This window comes from Setaria italica, chromosome V (assembly GCF_000263155.2).
Source record: "Setaria italica strain Yugu1 chromosome V, Setaria_italica_v2.0, whole genome shotgun sequence".
NCBI lineage: Eukaryota > Viridiplantae > Streptophyta > Magnoliopsida > Poales > Poaceae > Setaria > Setaria italica.
In genome coordinates, this window is record NC_028454.1 from 37066427 (window position 1) to 37084202 (window position 17776).

At 47.2% G+C, this 17776-nt stretch overlaps 4 protein-coding genes and 1 long non-coding RNA gene across 12 annotated transcripts; 4 read left to right on the top strand and 1 right to left on the bottom strand.

Moving 5' to 3' along the window:
• The first annotated feature begins 416 nt into the window (after nt 1-416).
• LOC101783941 lies at nt 417-3488 on the top strand. The gene has a single exon (XM_004969922.3). The coding sequence runs from the start codon at nt 678-680 to the stop codon at nt 3198-3200; it is 2523 nt and encodes an 840-aa protein (XP_004969979.1). The 5' UTR covers nt 417-677; the 3' UTR covers nt 3201-3488.
• Nucleotides 3489-3839: 351 nt separating this feature from the next.
• LOC101770584 lies at nt 3840-7332 on the top strand. Of its 2 annotated transcripts, XR_002677790.1 has the most exons (8): nt 3840-3940; nt 4480-4568; nt 5433-5718; nt 5868-6048; nt 6142-6247; nt 6336-6663; nt 6794-6940; nt 7043-7332. It is a non-coding gene; the product is annotated as an uncharacterized LOC101770584 (long non-coding RNA). The 2 variants fall into 2 exon arrangements; XR_002677789.1 differs by having other exon boundaries at nt 5868-6247.
• Nucleotides 7333-8340: 1008 nt separating this feature from the next.
• LOC101784346 (translation initiation factor IF-2) lies at nt 8341-9594 on the top strand. The gene has a single exon (XM_004969923.2). The coding sequence runs from the start codon at nt 8414-8416 to the stop codon at nt 9314-9316; it is 903 nt and encodes a 300-aa protein (XP_004969980.1). The 5' UTR covers nt 8341-8413; the 3' UTR covers nt 9317-9594.
• Nucleotides 9595-11257: 1663 nt separating this feature from the next.
• LOC101784746 (protein NUCLEAR FUSION DEFECTIVE 6, chloroplastic/mitochondrial) lies at nt 11258-13735 on the top strand. 7 transcript variants are annotated; one of them, XR_215282.2, is made up of 4 exons: nt 11258-11488; nt 11602-11729; nt 13030-13102; nt 13302-13735. XR_215282.2 is itself a non-coding variant. In XM_004969925.2 (4 exons), the coding sequence occupies exons 1-3, from the start codon at nt 11343-11345 to the stop codon at nt 12512-12514; spliced, it is 294 nt and encodes a 97-aa protein (XP_004969982.1). In that variant the 5' UTR covers nt 11258-11342; the 3' UTR covers nt 12515-12532; nt 13302-13735. The 7 variants fall into 7 exon arrangements, 5 of the variants coding, with proteins under 5 accessions (XP_004969982.1, XP_004969984.1, XP_004969985.1 ...); XR_215283.2 differs by having other exon boundaries at nt 13482-13735; XM_004969925.2 differs by lacking the exon at nt 13030-13102 and adding an exon at nt 12495-12532.
• Nucleotides 13736-14196: 461 nt separating this feature from the next.
• LOC101786870 (uncharacterized protein At4g28440) lies at nt 14197-16689 on the bottom strand. Its single transcript, XM_004969930.2, has 2 exons — nt 16285-16689; nt 14197-14701 (listed from the first exon to the last, which is right to left on the bottom strand). Exons 1-2 carry the CDS (start codon nt 16514-16516, stop codon nt 14511-14513), a joined length of 423 nt encoding a protein of 140 aa, XP_004969987.1. The 5' UTR covers nt 16517-16689; the 3' UTR covers nt 14197-14510.
• Nucleotides 16690-17776: the final 1087 nt, after the last annotated feature.

Sequence of the window (17776 nt, forward strand, 5' to 3'; positions counted from 1 at the left end):
AACGCCATGGGAGGGAGAGAGGGAGCTCGGGTCGAGCGGAGGGGAAGGGAAGAAGTGGAGAGGGAGAAAGAAAGGGACCGATAAGTCCAGTTGTTATGTGCTGAGTCACGCCACGTCATCTGGCGCGACTCAATCGCGCCAGAGCATATGGCGCGACTTAGCCATGACAGCTCAGCTGCCAGTACGACCACCCCTCGTGGGCTGCGCTAGCGTGGAGGGTCGGTCGCGCCACATGTTCTGGCACGATTGAATTATTAGTCGCGCTAGGTACTCCAGCGCGACCAAAAAGTTACATTTTGGAATTTTAATTTAGCTAGTTTTTGAAATTTTAGATTAAAAAGGTTAAAATAAAAAAAATCCCTGCCACTGCCAGCACCTCCACTCTCCTCTGATCCTCTCCATGCACACCAGCTACCTCCACAGCTCGGTCACCGCACCGCACCACACAGGCCACAGCCCACAGCAAGCGCTACAGGCTGCCGGCGCCACCACCAACAAACCCTAATTTATTCCCTCCCCCACCGCATCTAGCAGACGAGCGCAGCGCAGCAGCGGCATTGCAGCAATCATCCGCTCCTCACTCACTACCTCCTCTTAAATTTAATACCAGACAATTTTTTTTTTAAAAAAACTCAAGAGAGAGAGAGCTCACAAGCTCACACCCCCTCCTCCCCCTCATGCGCCGCAAGAAGCACTTGGACCGGGGTGGCGGCGGCGGCGGCGGCGGCGGCACGGAGCTCTTCATCTGCTTCACCTCCCGTCCCTCCGCCGCCTCCGCCGCATCCGTGGCCGCCGGCGGCGCGCCGTCCTCCCTCCGCCCCTCCAACTCCTCCAAGCTCCTCAGCCCCGGCCGCGGCAGTGCCGGCGCCGGAGCAGAGGCAGTGCCGGCCCCGCCACTGCACCCGTCGCTCAGCCGCCGCCTACGCAACAGCGGGAGCCTCAAGGGCGGCCAGTCCCCCATGTTCCCGTCGGGGTCCACAGGCGGAGGCCGCCGCGGCCGGGGTGGGTTCGAGCCCGCCGAGCCGTCCTCTCCCAAGGTCACCTGCATCGGCCAGGTCCGCGTCAAGGGCGGCAAGCGCAAGGCCAAGCACGCCTCCGCCGCGGCGCTGCGCTCCCGCTCCAGGCGCGGCGGGGTCGGCGGCGGTGGGAGCGCGGAGGCCAGCTTCCGCCGCGCCGGCGACGACCGAGACGGGCCCCAGGGCAAGAACCAGGGCTGGGTGTACCAGATCCCGGTCAACATATGCGAGGCGCTTAAGACATTCGGCTCCTGCGGCGGCCGCTCGCTCTGCTCGCCTTCTCGGCCGGGTGGGGCCAGCGAGCGAGGCGCGCTCTCCGCCGACACACACGGTGGCAAGAAGCGGCGTCAACGCGCACCGGCTGGGGGCAGCTGGCTGTGCGGCGCGGCCGTGGCGAGGTGCCTCATGGCGATCCAGGAGGAGGAGGATGATGAGGTCGGCAAGGGAGCCGCTGTTGTGCCAGCCGAGGAGATGAGGACGTCGGAGGTGGGGCTCGTCATGGAAGGGTGGGATGTCGAGGAGGAGGAGAAGGCCGTGATGATTGGGGAGGTAGACGTGGAGAAGAAAGATGAGATCTTGGTGGTGGGGAAGGAGGAAGAAGGGAGAGTCAGCGTCTGCATCCCCCCGAGGAACGCGCTGCTGCTAATGCGCTGCCGTTCCGACCCAGTCCGCATGGCTGCTCTCGCCACCCGCTTCTGGGGGTCTCCAGCCGCAGCCACCGTGGAGCAGATGGACAATGAGGTGGCTGGTGGCGTCAACGATGATGAGGAAGAAGAAGAGGATGAGGAGGATGAGGCTGAGGCTGCTGAGCCCGAGGAATGCAGAGATGAAGCCCGTCGTTCAGCTGTTTCTGCCCAAGAAGTGGACTGCGGAGAGTGTGGTGGTGGTGAAGCAGGGGAGACAAATCAAGCACAGGCAGAAGCTGAAGAGAGCTCTAAATGTGGAGATCTTGTTGAAGAAGAGAAGGATGGTTCCCGCACAGTAGTGGTAGAGGAAGCGCAGATTGTTCGGAAAGATGCTGCTTTGGAGGTTTCATTGGGAGAAGACACAGTGGCAGAAAACCAAGGGCCTGGCGTGGTGGAGCTGGTGGTCAATAAGGAGGAAGACGCTCCGGCACAAGAAAAAGTTGAGGAAGAAGTGAAGGGGAGGAGGTCAATCAGCAACTACTCTCCCTCGGCAGCTCTGAAGGAGGACCGCAACAAATTGCGACGGTTGAGTAGCAGGAGGCGAGTCAGTACTAGCAGCAGGGCCTCATCGGCCAGCGATAGGGTTGGCAGGCGACACAGCTTCTCAGCTGAGACAGAGGCACGGCGGTCTAGCTTCTCAAGCTTGAAGGATTCAAGGAGGGCTAGTTTCTCCATTGATAGAGATGGCCGGAGGTGGAGCTTCTCGATTGAACAAGAGCATCTCGTTGCGGAGCCTAAGGTGCTGATGGCGTCGAGGAAGGGGAAGAAGAATTCATCTGAGCAAGAGTCGGAGAAAGATTGTGCTGTCGTTGTTGCTCCAAACAGTGCAGAGGAAGGACAAGAATCCTGTGATGATGTAAAGGAAGAAGAAACTACCAAGAATGGAGAGGAAGGAGAAACACGAGATGGGGAAACGAACCAGGAAGTTGAGAAAGTAGAAACCAGAGCTGAAGATGGCGAGGCAGGACAGGTGGTACAGAGGAGGAAGAAGAGCGGTGAATTGCCGGATTGCCTCCTTCTGATGATGTATGAACCAAAGCTCTCCATGGAGGTCTCCAAGGAGACATGGGTCTGCAGCACTGATTTCGTCCATTGGAAGTCTTACCAAGGCAAGAATAACCGCAATCGTCGCCCGCAAAAGGCCTCTGCTTGCAGCAATGATGCAACTACTGCTACGGGGGAGCCTGAAGATAAGGAGAATGCTGAAGGCAGCACTGTTGCGGACGACACACAAGAGAGCAAAGATCCATCAGCGGTGAACTTGTCTGCAGCACCTATGCCACCTCCAGTTGCTCAAAAGGCACCACTGAAACCAGCTACAACAGAACAGAAGATGAATCTAGAGCTACCGCTGGTCACCAATGCGGCAGCCTACGCCCCATTTGTTCTGAAACGGTGCAAGTCAGAGCCGATGCGATCATCGGCGCGTCTGGCTCCCGATGCTTGCTTCTGGAAGGACCGCCATCGGCCCCTGAACGCCACCGGAGTCGGGTTCTGATTCTGGCCAGGAGAGTTTGGATGTTTACCACTTATGTATGTGTATGTCTAGATAGTGTTGTGGTTTGGATAGGATCAAAATATGGCTAAGTCTAGTGTCTTGCTATGGTTTGGATGCATCAAAATATGGCTAGGTTTTGCTATATCTTGGAGTGCTGTAGTATATTTTTGTATGACTGTTGTCAGTACCGAATCTTTAATGGAAGTGTGTTATGTGTTGAAGGTCCTTGTTTATTACTGTTCATGTAGTTTGTGGCACGATTTCATGATAATATTGTTTATTTTTCCATCCGTAGAAATTGTGATTTGCTCACATGTTTCATTCTTTACTTATATATAGTGGGTTCTTCTCTTATCGCTTCACTGTATGAAGTCTTAGGAGGCAAATTGAATTTCAGATAATTGAATATTCCAATTAATTAGCTACTCTTACTTCTCTGTGGCCTGGTTGTTATGTATTTGATGCTTTTTCTTCAGCTTGTTTGTTCCTCCCATTCATCTTTGAGCACGTCACAACTATGATATCATCGCAGTCAAAATAGTGAGCACCTTCCCCCTCAGTCATCCCTGCTTCTTCATTCCATTTCTTTCTGTTGTATGATGTACCTGATGTACCCAATGTCCACTGTAAAAAGCTTGAAGAAGGGACTCTGTATCGCTACTCCTTGTCGGACTTTTCAAACCACTCCATGGCTAGCAACTTTTGGACCAGTTGCCCAACTACCCATCCTGCATCGATAGGTATAGTTTGTAGTCTATCTTGTTGATTTTTCCTATGAAATTGTTGTGTGGTGTGATGTAGTGCCTATGCTTGTTTGATATGATATTGTAGTATATGCATTGAGCTAAGTGGTGGTCAAGTCCATTTTGTTTTTTGTGACCAAGTCCCATAATTCTGGAGTATATTGTTGTTTAGGTGTTTTGTTTGTTGTAGTTCCATTTCACTTACTACTTAGTCATTTTATCTGAGGCTTGTATTGAAGTTGCAGTCATTTTTTTAATCTCGAGCATGTTTTCCTGTATAATGTGACTTACTACTTAGTCATTTTATCTCAGGCTTGTATTGAAATCGCAGTCATTTTTTTTAATCTTGAGCATGTTTTCCTGTATAATGTGTCAGCCCTTGTTCTAAGCTTTGTCATCTTGCTGTTCCAGTTGCCAATGCCAAAGTTTGATTTTACTTATTTACAATGTAGCTATTTTTAACATTCCCTGTGATGCAATGCTATGTGGATATTTGCTTCCACATGTACTTACATAATAGTCTCCTTTTGTTTCAGGTATTTGGCATCTGATCTCAACAGCAAACATTAAGCTGTCAGCATATTTGCATTCATGAAGTGTCCTTATCATCGTCTTTTACTTAATGGTATTTGTAGTTTCTTTTGTTGATTGCCAGGGCATTATTTTAGTTATAGTTCAATTATATTGTAGTTACATTAATATTTGTTATTTAATCATAGTTAAACATGACTGGAAGCCAATTATCTTGGTTGTTATATTGTTCAGCTGAATTTCCATGTGGCTGTGCTGCTAGTTGCTTGTCCTGCTATTAGCAGCATTTTCATGGACTAGTGACTTGTGAGTTTGTTGTCAAGATGTATGCTATTAGGAGCAGTCCCTTTTCTTTGTTGCGTTTGCTTGGTACGTGTGCCTACTCTGTGCTGTGTCTCACGCGGTTCTTAATTTTCGGCAAATTAGCAGACCTGTCTCTTTATTTTTTGGTTTCCCACAATTCTTGCTGGAGTTAGCCTTTGATCTGCATGTTTGTTATAGCAGTTCCATTTTGTACTTAAGCACTTTATCTCAGCCTTGTACCAAATCATTTTTTTTATATTGGGCATTTTGGTATTAGGATAGACCCAGGTAGCTCTGAAAATTGCAGCACATAATTGTGCTTTATTTGTTGTGTCCTTTTTCTGATATTGTAACCTGGACAGGTTTGCAGATGCAGCAAGGCCACTACCACGCCTAAAAACTCCAATTTTCCAGATTTTTTTAGCAGAATGCTTGTTATGTTGTGCTTGTTATGTTTATCTTAACTGACATTGTTAGCCTTAAACCCCTGACATGTAGCTGTTCAGAGGTGTTAAGGGTTGATTTAATTTCTAATTGGCAGTTTGTTCAGTTTCCAGCTGTTTATCAGAAAAATGTTTCCAGCTGTTTGTCTGGAAAAATGTTTCCAGCTGAAATGAGATATATGGTAACCATTTCCTGTTTGCAATCTCTTAAGGATGTGAATGAACTGGAGAAAAATTCAAGAAGCAAGAAGAGTGAAAATGCTGCATTGCCCAAGCAAGGTAGAATCTAAATGCTTACTGCACCAGACTACAGTTGAATCTGCAAGCTGTATTTTTCCACATCTGGCACATTTCCTTGATCACGTATGGATCTTATGGAGTACCAAATATGTTTCAAGTCTCTGAATATGTGTCTAAGCAATGGACATCGAAAACGAGATTCAAGTTCTACATGAACTTGCTGAAAAATCCTCAGATTCTGTTCACTTTTTGAAAGAGGTATACATTTTAAACCCATTTAAATAAAACCGCTCATGTTATTCTCTGAGTGTGTTTGGTAAACTTGTGGAGTTCAGTTGTCCTTTTTTACTTTTCAAAAATTTCACTTTAGTGCTATTAACTGATTTCTACTTATGCTTTCATATCAGTTGGAACTGCATCGATGATTTGAGGAAAATGATATGCCCTCGTATGAGTTACAGGGTCTTGAAACCTTAGGTTCAATGTTGCACATAGTCATTCGGGACAATGCATCTATAGATTTTTCAAATGGTTCAATCCAGTGGTTTCGCATACAACCTGAAGGAAGCAAGAAAGAAATAATTTCAGGTTGAACTATTCTCATCCTACAAAATACTTTATAATCTAGATATCATAATGTTTTCACACTTGCTGCTGCTTAAACATTGAGGTGCTACAAAGGTAGTGTATGCTCCTGAACCACATGATGTTGGGTGGTACATCCAAGCTGAAATCACATTTGGTGGTCAAATCTTAATCGCAAAGATTGCTGGTCCAGTAGACCATGGTATGTTACTATGTTTCCTGATGGGATATGTAACTTATTTAGCTGCTTTTGTAATTGTGACTTTGCTAACATTACTTTTATTAAGCAGCTGCAGGATTGGCTGATTATGCAGAGGCTCTTATGAGGAATCCTGAAACCGAGTATAATGCACGATTGGGCATTCCTTATTGTTATTTGTCCTTTTTGTACCATGTTTTAATCTCTATTAAAGCGTGGTTGTCAAGAATGCAAAAAATGCTATTCCGTCATATATTTCCTTACCATTTTGTCCCTCATGGTAGGTCAGTGTTCTTCAAGTGAATGTAGTTGCCCAGCCTGCAGATTCTCTTCACGTTCTTTGCATTGGGAGACTGAGGATGAGACTCGCTAAAGGAGCGCCTGTCATCGCAAAGGAATTCTATTCCTCGTCGATGCAGGTATTCCGTAGAACCAATTTCAGCACTTGAAGCATATAGAGGAGATTGCTTCCAGATCACTCATCGTAGGTAGCTGGTGTTCCGAAGCACAGGCCATTGTACTATCTAATTTATGCTATCTTTTCGTCAGCTGTGCGGTGTTAGAGGCGGTGGAGATGCTGCCCCCCAAGCAATATTTTGGCAACCCAGAAAGGAGCTCAGCTTTGTGCTGGGCTTCGAAACCAGAGAATGCAACTCGGCACTAATGCTCGCCCGGAGATTCGCCATGGATCGCAATGTGAGTGGGCTGAGCTCAAGGGTGGCTGCTGCACCGTGTCGTGCTATTGTAAATTGGAGATTGTCGGATCCCTGACCAATTTGGGTGGCTGAACGTTCGCAGATCATCCTTGCTGGCCCAGGGGACAAAACTCCGTGGTAACGAGCAGTCCGCTCCGAAGCCTGACACCTTCCCGGAATTCAGTCTCGCGGCATAGGTACAGTTCCTGGCATTGGCAGCAACCATTCATTTCAGTTTAGCCACTAGTTGCATTGTACTTGCAGGTTCCAGCGCTGTGTATTTCTGTTCCCTGAACTCCTAGTACCCATAAATCTTGATGTTGCCTGTGTTTCTTCGCCTGATCACCCCCCAGGGGGAAGCTTTAACGTGCTGAGAGAAAGGCACTTTCGCTCCGAGATCTGTGCTGGCAAGACCTGACGTCTTGACGGTTGACATGAGTCCTCTACTGGAATCCTGTAATAAAACTAGTATCGCTGCTTGGCAATCCGCGCCTAATCTTCTGAACACGACGTGCATGCACTACTTCACGTGAGCACTCCCGGTCATAGACCTGATGAAACCAGCATTATTGAGCGAGCGAGGCGTCCGTCGCTTGGAACCAAAGCATTCGCATTATAAATCGCGTGACAACAACTCGAGCTCATGATAAATGGCCATGTGGAGCGAGCGACGCGCATTTAAAAATCTCACGCTGCCAAGATGCTGCTGCCCACGGCCGAGAAATTAACCACCCAAATCGCCCGCGCGCGCCCCTGTTGCCCTGTTCATACCTCGCGGAGCCATGACTTCCATCAATGCGTGGCCCGCTGCATGCGTGTCTCCTAGATCTCACATGCCGCGGCGGCTAACGTGCACCAAATTCCATCATGCACACTGCGCCAGTGCACGCTCTCGGCTCTGCCCCTCAGTCCTCACTCTCCCCGCCGCGCCCCCAACCTGATCACTCACTCAGGCCATGTTTAGTTACTCCCAACTTCCAACTTTGACACTATGCAAAAAGAAGATTCCCCATCACATCAAACTTGCGGTACATGCATGGAGTACTAAATGTAGATGAAATTAAAAAGTAATTGCACAGTTTTGTTGTACTTTACGAGACGAATCTTTTGAGCCTAATTAGTCAATATTTGGACAATAATTCACAAATACAAACGAAACGCTACAGTGTGCTACAGTGCTGTAACAGTAATTTGGCACCTCCCAAATTGGCCAACTAAACAAGGCCTCACTCACTCACTGACACAGTCACACTCATTTCATCTCGTCCCGTCCAAGATGCCCTTGCCCGTTCCCATTTGCTTTTCTGACACTGCTCGACGCCACAACCCGATTGTCCCGCGCAGCCGGTGGTCTGGGTCGCTGGACCGGCAGCTAGCTAGCGGCTATAAATAAGTGGGCGCGCACGGGAACCCACACGGTGTCGGACGCTAGTCGCTAGTAGCTCGCTAGCCAACACGCCACCGACGCTCTCCGATGGCGTCCCCTGCTCGCCACCTCTTCCTCATCACCTTAGTGGCCGTGCTCGCCGTCGCGGCGGAGGCGTGGGGCGGTGGCCGCTTCTTCTTCAGCAAGACCACGCGCGCCGAAGCCGCCGTCGAGCCTGAGAAGGCTGCGGCGGCGGCGGCCAGCGGCACCGCGCCGGGCGCGGCGGACCCGAATGCGGCGCCGGCGTTCTCCCGCCCGTCGACCGGCGGCAGCGGCCGCGGGTACGGGCTCTACGGCCGCCCCGAGGAGAACTACCCGCCGGGCTACTTCCGCCGCGGCGTGCACCGCAACGCCGAGAAGCTGACGACGACCGACGTGCCGGCCGCCGCCGGTGCCGGGAGAGAGGCGGTCCCCGTGGGCGGCGAGCGCGCCCAGGAGTACGCGGCAGACGGCAGCGGCAGGGGCCGGCCGCGGACCACCGTGCCGGCCACCACCACTTCCGACGCCGAGGAGGAGGCGGCCCCCGCGGGAGGCGCCGGAGGAGACCTCGAGGGCGTCCAGCCGTACCCGGAGGACGGCAGCGGCCGGGGCCGGCCGCCGTGGTACTACACGGCCTTCCGCGGCGGCAGGCAGCAGCGGGGCTACGGGATGAGCGACACGCGGCTGTACCAGAACGGCCGCTACTACTACGACGTGGACGCCGGCAGGTACGGCTACGGCCGCGAGTCGAACCCCGTGCGGACCCGGCCCGAGGAGGAGTACCCCGGCTCCGGGTACGGCCGGCCCGCCGGCGGCGACAGGCGCGGGAGGTACGGCAACAACGCGGCGGCGGGTTACCGGCGGTACGGCGGCAACGACGACGAGTTCGGCAACGGAGCCATGGATCAGAACTCGAACGGCAACGGCTTCCAGGAGGAGGAAGGCCGCCAGAACGGACGATACATTCCATGAAAGGAAAACTGAAGCGTTTGTAAATGATGAGTTGTCACGTGTGTTGCTGCTACTACTGGTAGTGATCGTATCGTGTGCTCCATCGCAGAGTAATCTCGCGTGGGCTAGCTGCGAGTACTCGAAGAGCTAGCTGCGCTGCTCCTTTCTGTCCACGACTACACGCAGTTCGTTCCTCGTTGGTGACGCAACCAATGAATGAATAAGTTGTGTGTGTACAATGAGACGTACGTGTACTGTGTATTGCAGATCAAAATGCTATCAGCCTTATTATTTCATCAGTCGGTGCACAGGTATCTAAGGGTTAGTTTCATCATCGAAGGCATGCAGCATGATTGATGATATGTTGCAAATTGTTGTGCATGTATGACTTTTCCACGGTTAAAAACCCTATTATTTTCATCTTTTACACAAACGTACTGTAGAGGATGATTTTTCTTTCTGAGAATTTCGTACCTTTAGTCCTACTGCTACTTTTCCTCTTCAAATATCTCTCATGCATAATGTGCACAGAGTTTAAGGCTACTGTTGACATTTTCACGTCGCATCCGTACCCCCAGGATAGATCGCAATGATTTCATCAGACAAAGGGACGAACGACGGCATGTAGCCATGTAGGCCATTATTTTGACGTTCCTGCTGTGTGGGCGCGTGACAAAAACTGCCGACTGGTGAACGCTTGGATCCATCTTGCTAATGTCGTTGCACCAACCCAGCAGCACATTAATCCGTTATCATGTGTACCCACCTTTCGTACTCGGTCGAAGGCACTCTGCAAAAGGGGAAGAAAAAGAGCAATTAGATTTTCGTCCTCGAAGGCATGATTGATAAAAAACCCACTCTTTAATTTTGCACGAACACCTGAGGACCTAGCACCCTTTTAATTTTTTCTAACACATATACAAGAAGAGTAAAATTTAAAATTACACTGCTCATTCAATTACTCACTCAAGACTCTAGTTTTAACATTTTTCACTGTTCGTCGGCGGCTACACCACAATGCGCGCGCAATGATTTCGTTCAGCGGACAAAGGTAGGGCATGCATCCATCGCAGGCCATGATTAATTTTGACGGCCTAGGGCGCATAATAAAACTGTTGACTGTTGTCGGACACTTGGTTGGATTACCTGGATCCGTCTCCTTACACCAACTAACCAGCGTCCCAGTGTCACGGCGTACCTGCTGCCACTTTAATTTGATGCAGCAGATCCTTCGGTCCATTAAACGCCATCTCGGCCGCAGCACCAGGCCATCTTCAGGATCGTTCGGCTGAAGAGTGCTTTTCAGGACGATCAATCATAGCCAGCTGCTGTTCTTGTTCAGCACCACCAGCAATAGAAGAGCAGCGCTCGCCACTTTACTCCACTATAATTGTGTTTTTTTTTTTGAAACGAGGGGCCTATAATTGTGTTAGGATGCGTGGTACTATTTGCAGTGTACGTAATACTGTTGGTTAGGCCGCCAGTTAGGATGGATAGGAAGCGCGAGGAGGATTATCGGAGCTACTCCTAGCTACCAGCAGCACAAAAGGCGCTCTCCCTCTCCTGCCTAGGCTTTAACTTTGCTGTCCGGTTGTTGACGTGCATGGACCACACAAGGTAGGTTGGTGCGACGCTCCTAGTTCCTATCCCCTCCCACACACGACCGCTCGTCTCGGCAAGATTGCCGTGCAAATCACGTACGGAAAAAAAACCAGAAAGCTTTTTTTTTTGAACTAAAGAAAACCCAGAAATCTCACGGGATCGTCCGAAGAAACCAGACAGAAACAACAACCCGGCCGGCCGAAGCGCCAGGCCAGCCCCGTCCGCGGTATGGGCCATTGCTCGTGTAGCCCATGCAGAAAAGACCGGCCCAGTTTCGTGCAGGGGAGAGAGAGAGAGAGAGAGAGAGAGAGATCTACGTACGAGAGCTCCACCGCGGCCTCTCCCGGCCCACCACGGTGGTAGGGTTTATTGGCATCTTTCTCCTCTCCTGCCGCGCCTCGCCACCTCCAGAGAGCAAGAGCAGAACACCGCACCAGCCGCCGAAATGGCCGCTGCCGCCGCCGCGAGATCCTTCCTCCGATCCAGCGCGCCCTCGTCGCTGCGCAGCGCGGCGGCCAGAGCCGCCTCGCGTGCCGGGCCGGCTCCGCTGCCGAGGCGGATGCCCGCCTCCGCCCCCCGCGTCCTCCTAAGGTACGCGCGATCTTAGGTCTTGTTGGGTCCGTGGAGCCGTCGTCGTTTTGTGCCCCCCATTTTGCTATTTCCGGGTGATTTCTTTCCTGATGCCTTTTGGTTTCGGTCCATAGGTCGCCGGTGGAGATGAGCAGCGTGTGCCTGGAGTCCCTGATGCCCATGCACAGCGCCACGGCTTCGGCGCTCATGACGTCGCTTCTCGCCGCCCCGGCTTGCAAGGGATTCGGCTGGCTCTCGGAAGGTGATTCGCCCTGGTCTCAATGTCACTACCTTGTTTAATGCTAGTAGATTAGTTACAACTATGAAGCAAATCTGTTTGTCGCTACTCGCAAGTCATTGGAAAACTAAAATACATAGGCATGACTTTTCAGGCCATTTCAAGTAGTGATAAGAATTTGATTTCTGTTTGGGGTAATATTGGTACATAAGCATGCTGTTTTCAGCAGCAAGGAAGTTAATTTTGTGTATCAAAACGAACAGACTACATTCAAGGTCCTGCTGTGGAACATCAACCAAATTCTTCTACTCCTGTGTCAAGGATTTGATTCGGTCTGAATGAATATGAGTTCACATTGCTATGACTAGACAACCCATAGTATCGTAGTTCTGCGCAAAACAATATTTGATCCTTTATAAGATGTCCTAAAAACCTATTGTCCTAAACACTGTAAATACATTGCTTACATCAGATCACCTGATAGAACCAACAAGTTTCAAATCTGTTTGTAGCCCTTGGTTTAAATTCCTTTAGATATTTTTCATGTTTTCCCTATATAACACGTATTACCCAAGATAGCCTATTTTTCTAGTTAGATGAATGGTTTAACATTTCTATATGAACATGGGTAGGATAATGTGGCACTCATGCAGTTCCTAGTGCTCCTCAAGTCCTCATCTCATAACCGTCATAGAAACCCGTACACATTTTCTATTTCAAAATTGAAATATGATAATAAAGTTTTCATGTTGAAATCAATCTTATATTTCCGCGTGGCCCTTGTTGTAGGTCAAGGTGAAACTAGATGAACTTCAGGGGCCCAAAAGGTGAATAGCTTTAAAGATTCCATCACTAATAACTGTTGATGGCTAGGTTCCATCACTAGTTTGTGCGTCGGAATGATTTGTGGAAAGAAGAGCTTGTCATCTTTATTTTATGGAATTGCGTCTAAATTCTTGTATCGTGCACACATTTACATTAATATGTAAACATGCAGCGCAATATTGGAAAAAAAACCCTCTGAAGTCTTGTGATGCATTGAGCTAGGTCTTTTTTTACTGTTCCTTGTATCCTTGCAAAATGATTTGGCCTATGAGCTCTTGTGCCACAATTTGTATGCCTAGTGTCATTTTGGGCAATCTGTTATTGATGTTTGGCATGTGAGGGATTTCTTTTGCAAATGTGGATAAGCCTGTGGTTTTGTTGAAGTTGAACTGTTCATGAATTTAACTTAAAGAAAAATGTTTCTAAATTTGAATGTAACATCATCATTAATTACAAATTTGAGTTAAAAAAGGAGACTGATTCTTTTGTATTGGCCCAGCTGGCAATGATGACGTGTGACAATATCTAGGTGGAACCTAGCAGATTATTTTCCCTTCACCTCAGATCTACAGGTCTGGCCTGATTTTAAGAAACATCAATGATACCATATGTTTATTACAATGTTCTATTAATATTCCATGTGCTTACAGGATGCCCTCTGTGCCAGTTGAATTTGATAGAAATAGTGAATAACTAGGCTATTAGCCTCAATAAAATATGTTTATCTTTGTACGGTATTTGTTTTCTTGACTTTATTGTATATCTCTATAGGCCTGTGATTAGTGCGATGGAGGTCATCTTGGATGAAGACTAGCCCATGCTTTTATTTGCCATCTCTGTTACCTTGGTTTTGTCCATGATAAATAGACAGCAGAAGTAGCTTTTATTGCTGTTAACTTTTATGATGTGAGTTAAGAGCTGGAGCTCAGGTTATTGTGTTTCTATTTGTAGATGGATGATTTGTCGTTATTGGAGCCCTGCAGTGATGGTAGCTGGTCTGGATTATGGACTACCACCTCATGAGTTTAAAGTACTTGTTGGGCGTCTCAGTTAACATGTTTTGTGCTCTGGGATTCCAGTTTGTATAAACGTTTACAGAAATGTTCCTGAGATTCTTTGGCGGGTGTCTAATAGATTTTGGTCTTGACGATTTGCTTGATCACGCAGATATGGAATGAATAAATTTAACATGAAGTTTCTGCTGATTTGTGTGGTTTACTCTGAATATAGTACATTCAACTGCTGCTGTAGCTTCTCAAGTTAGGGATGCAAATTATCTGAACCACTGGTTTCAGGATGTGGAGCTGTAGAATAGAAACGCAGATTGGTACGCTGGCGCACGTAACCGGCCATTGGACGGCTCTCTACCGAAAGCTGTCAAATTTTAGCTGGTGCATTCGTGTTTGGGCTGCCTCAAATCTTATCTTTCATTTTTTTTATATATAAGAGGAAAAAAATACACATTTCACTTTTGGGCTGCCTTCAATCATGTTTTCTAAAGTCTGCCAAATCATCATACTAGTACCAAGTTAGCTACTGAGGCTGGAGCAGTAAGCGAGTAGCCGAGCACCCCTCGAACTAAATATTCGCTCACAACGTCTGCAACCTCGTTAACAAGTTAAAAACGCACCCAGCTGACGTATGTGGGCACACGATCATAGCACAGTATTTGAAATAGAAAATTTATAATGCAAAACCAAATTTCCCCTCACACGCATCAATCCATTCCGGAGAGCTCAAGAACCACTAGCGTATTAACTGCTCAGCACGGCACGTTTGTTCATGCAACCACAACGCTGCAGCAACTAATATCCATTGATAGACATAAATGCATGATAACGAGGAACTTGCACTAGTTCGACCCAACAGCTCCAATCTATCATAAGCTCCTTCATCTTCCCAAATTCTCATTCTTGATTCAACAAGTAGATTTTTTTTACTAGCAGGCGGTCTGGTTAACGAATGCGATCAACAAGACCTTCACTCTTCAGCAACATTGACAAGCTCATACTCCACAAGTGAGAGGTTGTTGTCCTCCTTCACATTGAAGCTTGCCGGTTCAGTGACTTCGATGCGGCCCCATTTGTCCACAGCAAGCCTCATTGAGCCTTTGAACATATCAATCTTTGCATTGCGGATAATAACAGTGCTTTCAGGCTTCAACAGATCAACTGTAAAAAGGCGTACTCTTGTTAGATATCACCCCACATATTTGTGCGTTCATGCCAGACATAATAACAATCATAGTTGAATACGATAAGCTGTTAGTATTTGAGTTCTAATGCATGTCAGCTGAGGATCTGCAAAGTTTAGCTAAAACTTATAAATACACGTGTAAGCATGCAAAGTACATTCATTTCTCATTTATGTTATTCTCACGACGGACACAAAACTAAATATGTCATGAAGTCCAATAGACAGAATGAAAATCACATGTTGAGATTAGAGAGCACTTTAGTAAGATGTCCAGAATGATGTAATAATATTCTAAGCAGCTCGAGACAACATACTTACGAACTTGTACCGGTATGCTTACATAGAAATCTGATTGATAGGTGAGGCAGGGTGAATGTGGGTAGCTCATAGCATTCAACAAGGGGGTGTTTCTTTAATCTTTAGTGAAATTAGAACATAATGTATATTATAGCACGAGAAAACCAAGACCACATACAACCTTAGAGAAACAGGAGTCTTGCAGCAGACAGAGTCGCCATTAGGGAATAGATAAGTTGCACTTTTATTGTTATACGGAAGAAAAAATACAAAGAAACATCCATGCGGATGCTGCATTTATGAAACTAATTTTTTTTACAGCACATCAACACCTTCAAGGTTCAATTTATCACAATCCCTCTAATCCCAAATATATGTCCACATTGACAAGATTTCAAACTAAAAATATTTTCAAATACATATATCAATATTAATTATTCATGTAGAAAGTACTTGTAAATTATGTAAGTGTTTTTCATCATGAATTTTTGTAACATTAATCTTATGTTGTCAATTCATATGCTTATCATGATGGCCAAAGCTGTGGGAAGACAGTACTTATATTTTGATAATATATGTAGATTGATTTTACGTTTGACTAAGAAAAATCCTAGATGCCCATAACATTTGGGATTAGATAGAGGTAATTATTCCTTAAGATCAAACTTGACACCCTCACAATACAGTTTCAGATGATTGCATTACTGATTATAACGAAACGGAGATAAAACTGTGAGCATATAGCACAGAACTATTACAGATTATATCATACAAGAGTACTAGACTGAAGTTTTTGCAGTGCTAAGAAACGGTGTGACACAGTAACATAGATTCTATCGTATTCAAAAGTAGTATATGTATCGGGCGCTAACAGTAAGCATGCCATTCCGAGTTACAGATCAAGAGAGATCGCGGATATCATACGGAACTAAAAAAGAACTCTCAAGATGGAAGTTATCCTATAGATGCTGTATCCATGCCTGTTCGAAATGTGAATTACAGTATTTTTTCTTGTGGGAATGGAAATGAAAAACACGAGATACTTTTTCAAGAAATATGGACGAATGGAAGTTTAACTCGAAGCGCTTTATGAAGCTTCTCGTAATTTGATTGATTTATTTCTCCCTTTTCTACACGCAGAGGAAGAGGGCACTAGTTTCGAAGAAAATAAAGGCGAAGGATTGCTCACAAGTCAAGTCAAATCGCATGACACCAAATAAAAAAGAACAGATTACTACACGAACAGAGGGGGGGATCGTACCCTGCTCGTTGCGGGCGGTGAAGAGGATGCAGCCGGTCTCGTCGCCGATGAGGCACTCGGCGATCCTGGTGGGCCGCGCCGCCGGGCCGGCGGCGGGTGCGCCTGGGCGGCCCTTCTGGAGGACGGTCTTGGAGCTGAGCACCTTGGCGACGAGAGTGTGGCCGGTCGTGCCGGGCTTGAGCTGGTCCACCTTGACGAACACCGGCTTCCGCTTCGCCGCCGCCGTGGCCATGGGGATGACCGGATGAAGGATAGAGATAACAATCGGATTAGAGGACGCGGGGTTAAGGAGCGGCGGTGGCCAAACCCTAGATGGGGGAGGATTTAATAGAGGCCGGGAGGGGTCGATCGGCAGTCCAGTAACGATGCGGCGGAGTTGTTAAATCGGGCGTTATCATTACCAAGAGCCAATAGGACAGATGGGCTTATTTTATCACTCTCTTCCTTTCCGCAAAACTTTTAAAAAGCTTTTATCATTGGGGAATACGGTCTTATCTTAGCCATATATGCCAATAGACTACTACCAGCATTGCGTGATGAGAAAGTTCTCTTCTAGATGCTTTGTTTAGATTTAAATGCAAAAGGAGTATTTTTTTCCGTTATTCTAAAACTGTTAAATCTTGTGAAAAAAAAGCCTTTGATAGTACACGACAAATAACATTTTTTTATTCCGGAGACGAGCCGTTGTTGATCATATATCCCTTAAAATAAAAAGCTACGAGCTATGATTCACCTACATCTTAAAAGTTGCTAAGTTCACACGAGTGGCAACATTCTCTCAGAGAGTCGACCTAATAAAGAAAAGATAGTCATATTAGACTTTGCATAAATTGAACATCCAACGAATAAGATATAAGCCATACGTGTAATTTTAAAACCATGGCTACAAATACCAAACCACTCAAAGAGTTGATGTAATGAGGAAAAAACATGCTATATTTTGTATAAATAGAACCTCTAATGAATAAAGGTACGGGTCTCAGCCGTCAGGGGCGGATTCAAGATTAGATAATAGGGGAGGCTGAACAATAAGTATTGTTTTTTAATTGAACAATATGCGTTGTTGTGAGAGGGAAGTGTCAATCATCGTACTTCGCGCTGCTGCCGCGCGCACACACACCATACTGGAGGAGATTGCACCGAATTGGAAAAGGGCATGGGTAGGCAATGGCTCGCAATGATTCGATGGCTGCATGCCTTTTATTTTCCAGCTCTTCGTTGCTTCTTGGATACCTTCTTCTACCTTTAGACAGTAGAAAACCTCCATCCATGATAGAAAAAAAATCAAGGGAGGTTGAGGGGGGCTCCCTTGTCTAGCAGCTAGGTGTGTGTGTGTGGGGGGGGGGGGGGGGGTTGGGTCCATGAACTGTTAAGTCGTTCACCGCAGGTCCATACTACATGGGCATCTAGCGCTGACATGACACGGTGATTGGGCATCTTCTCTCTTATCCCATCACGCCTTCTTTTTGACTTTGTACACCCATTTACCACC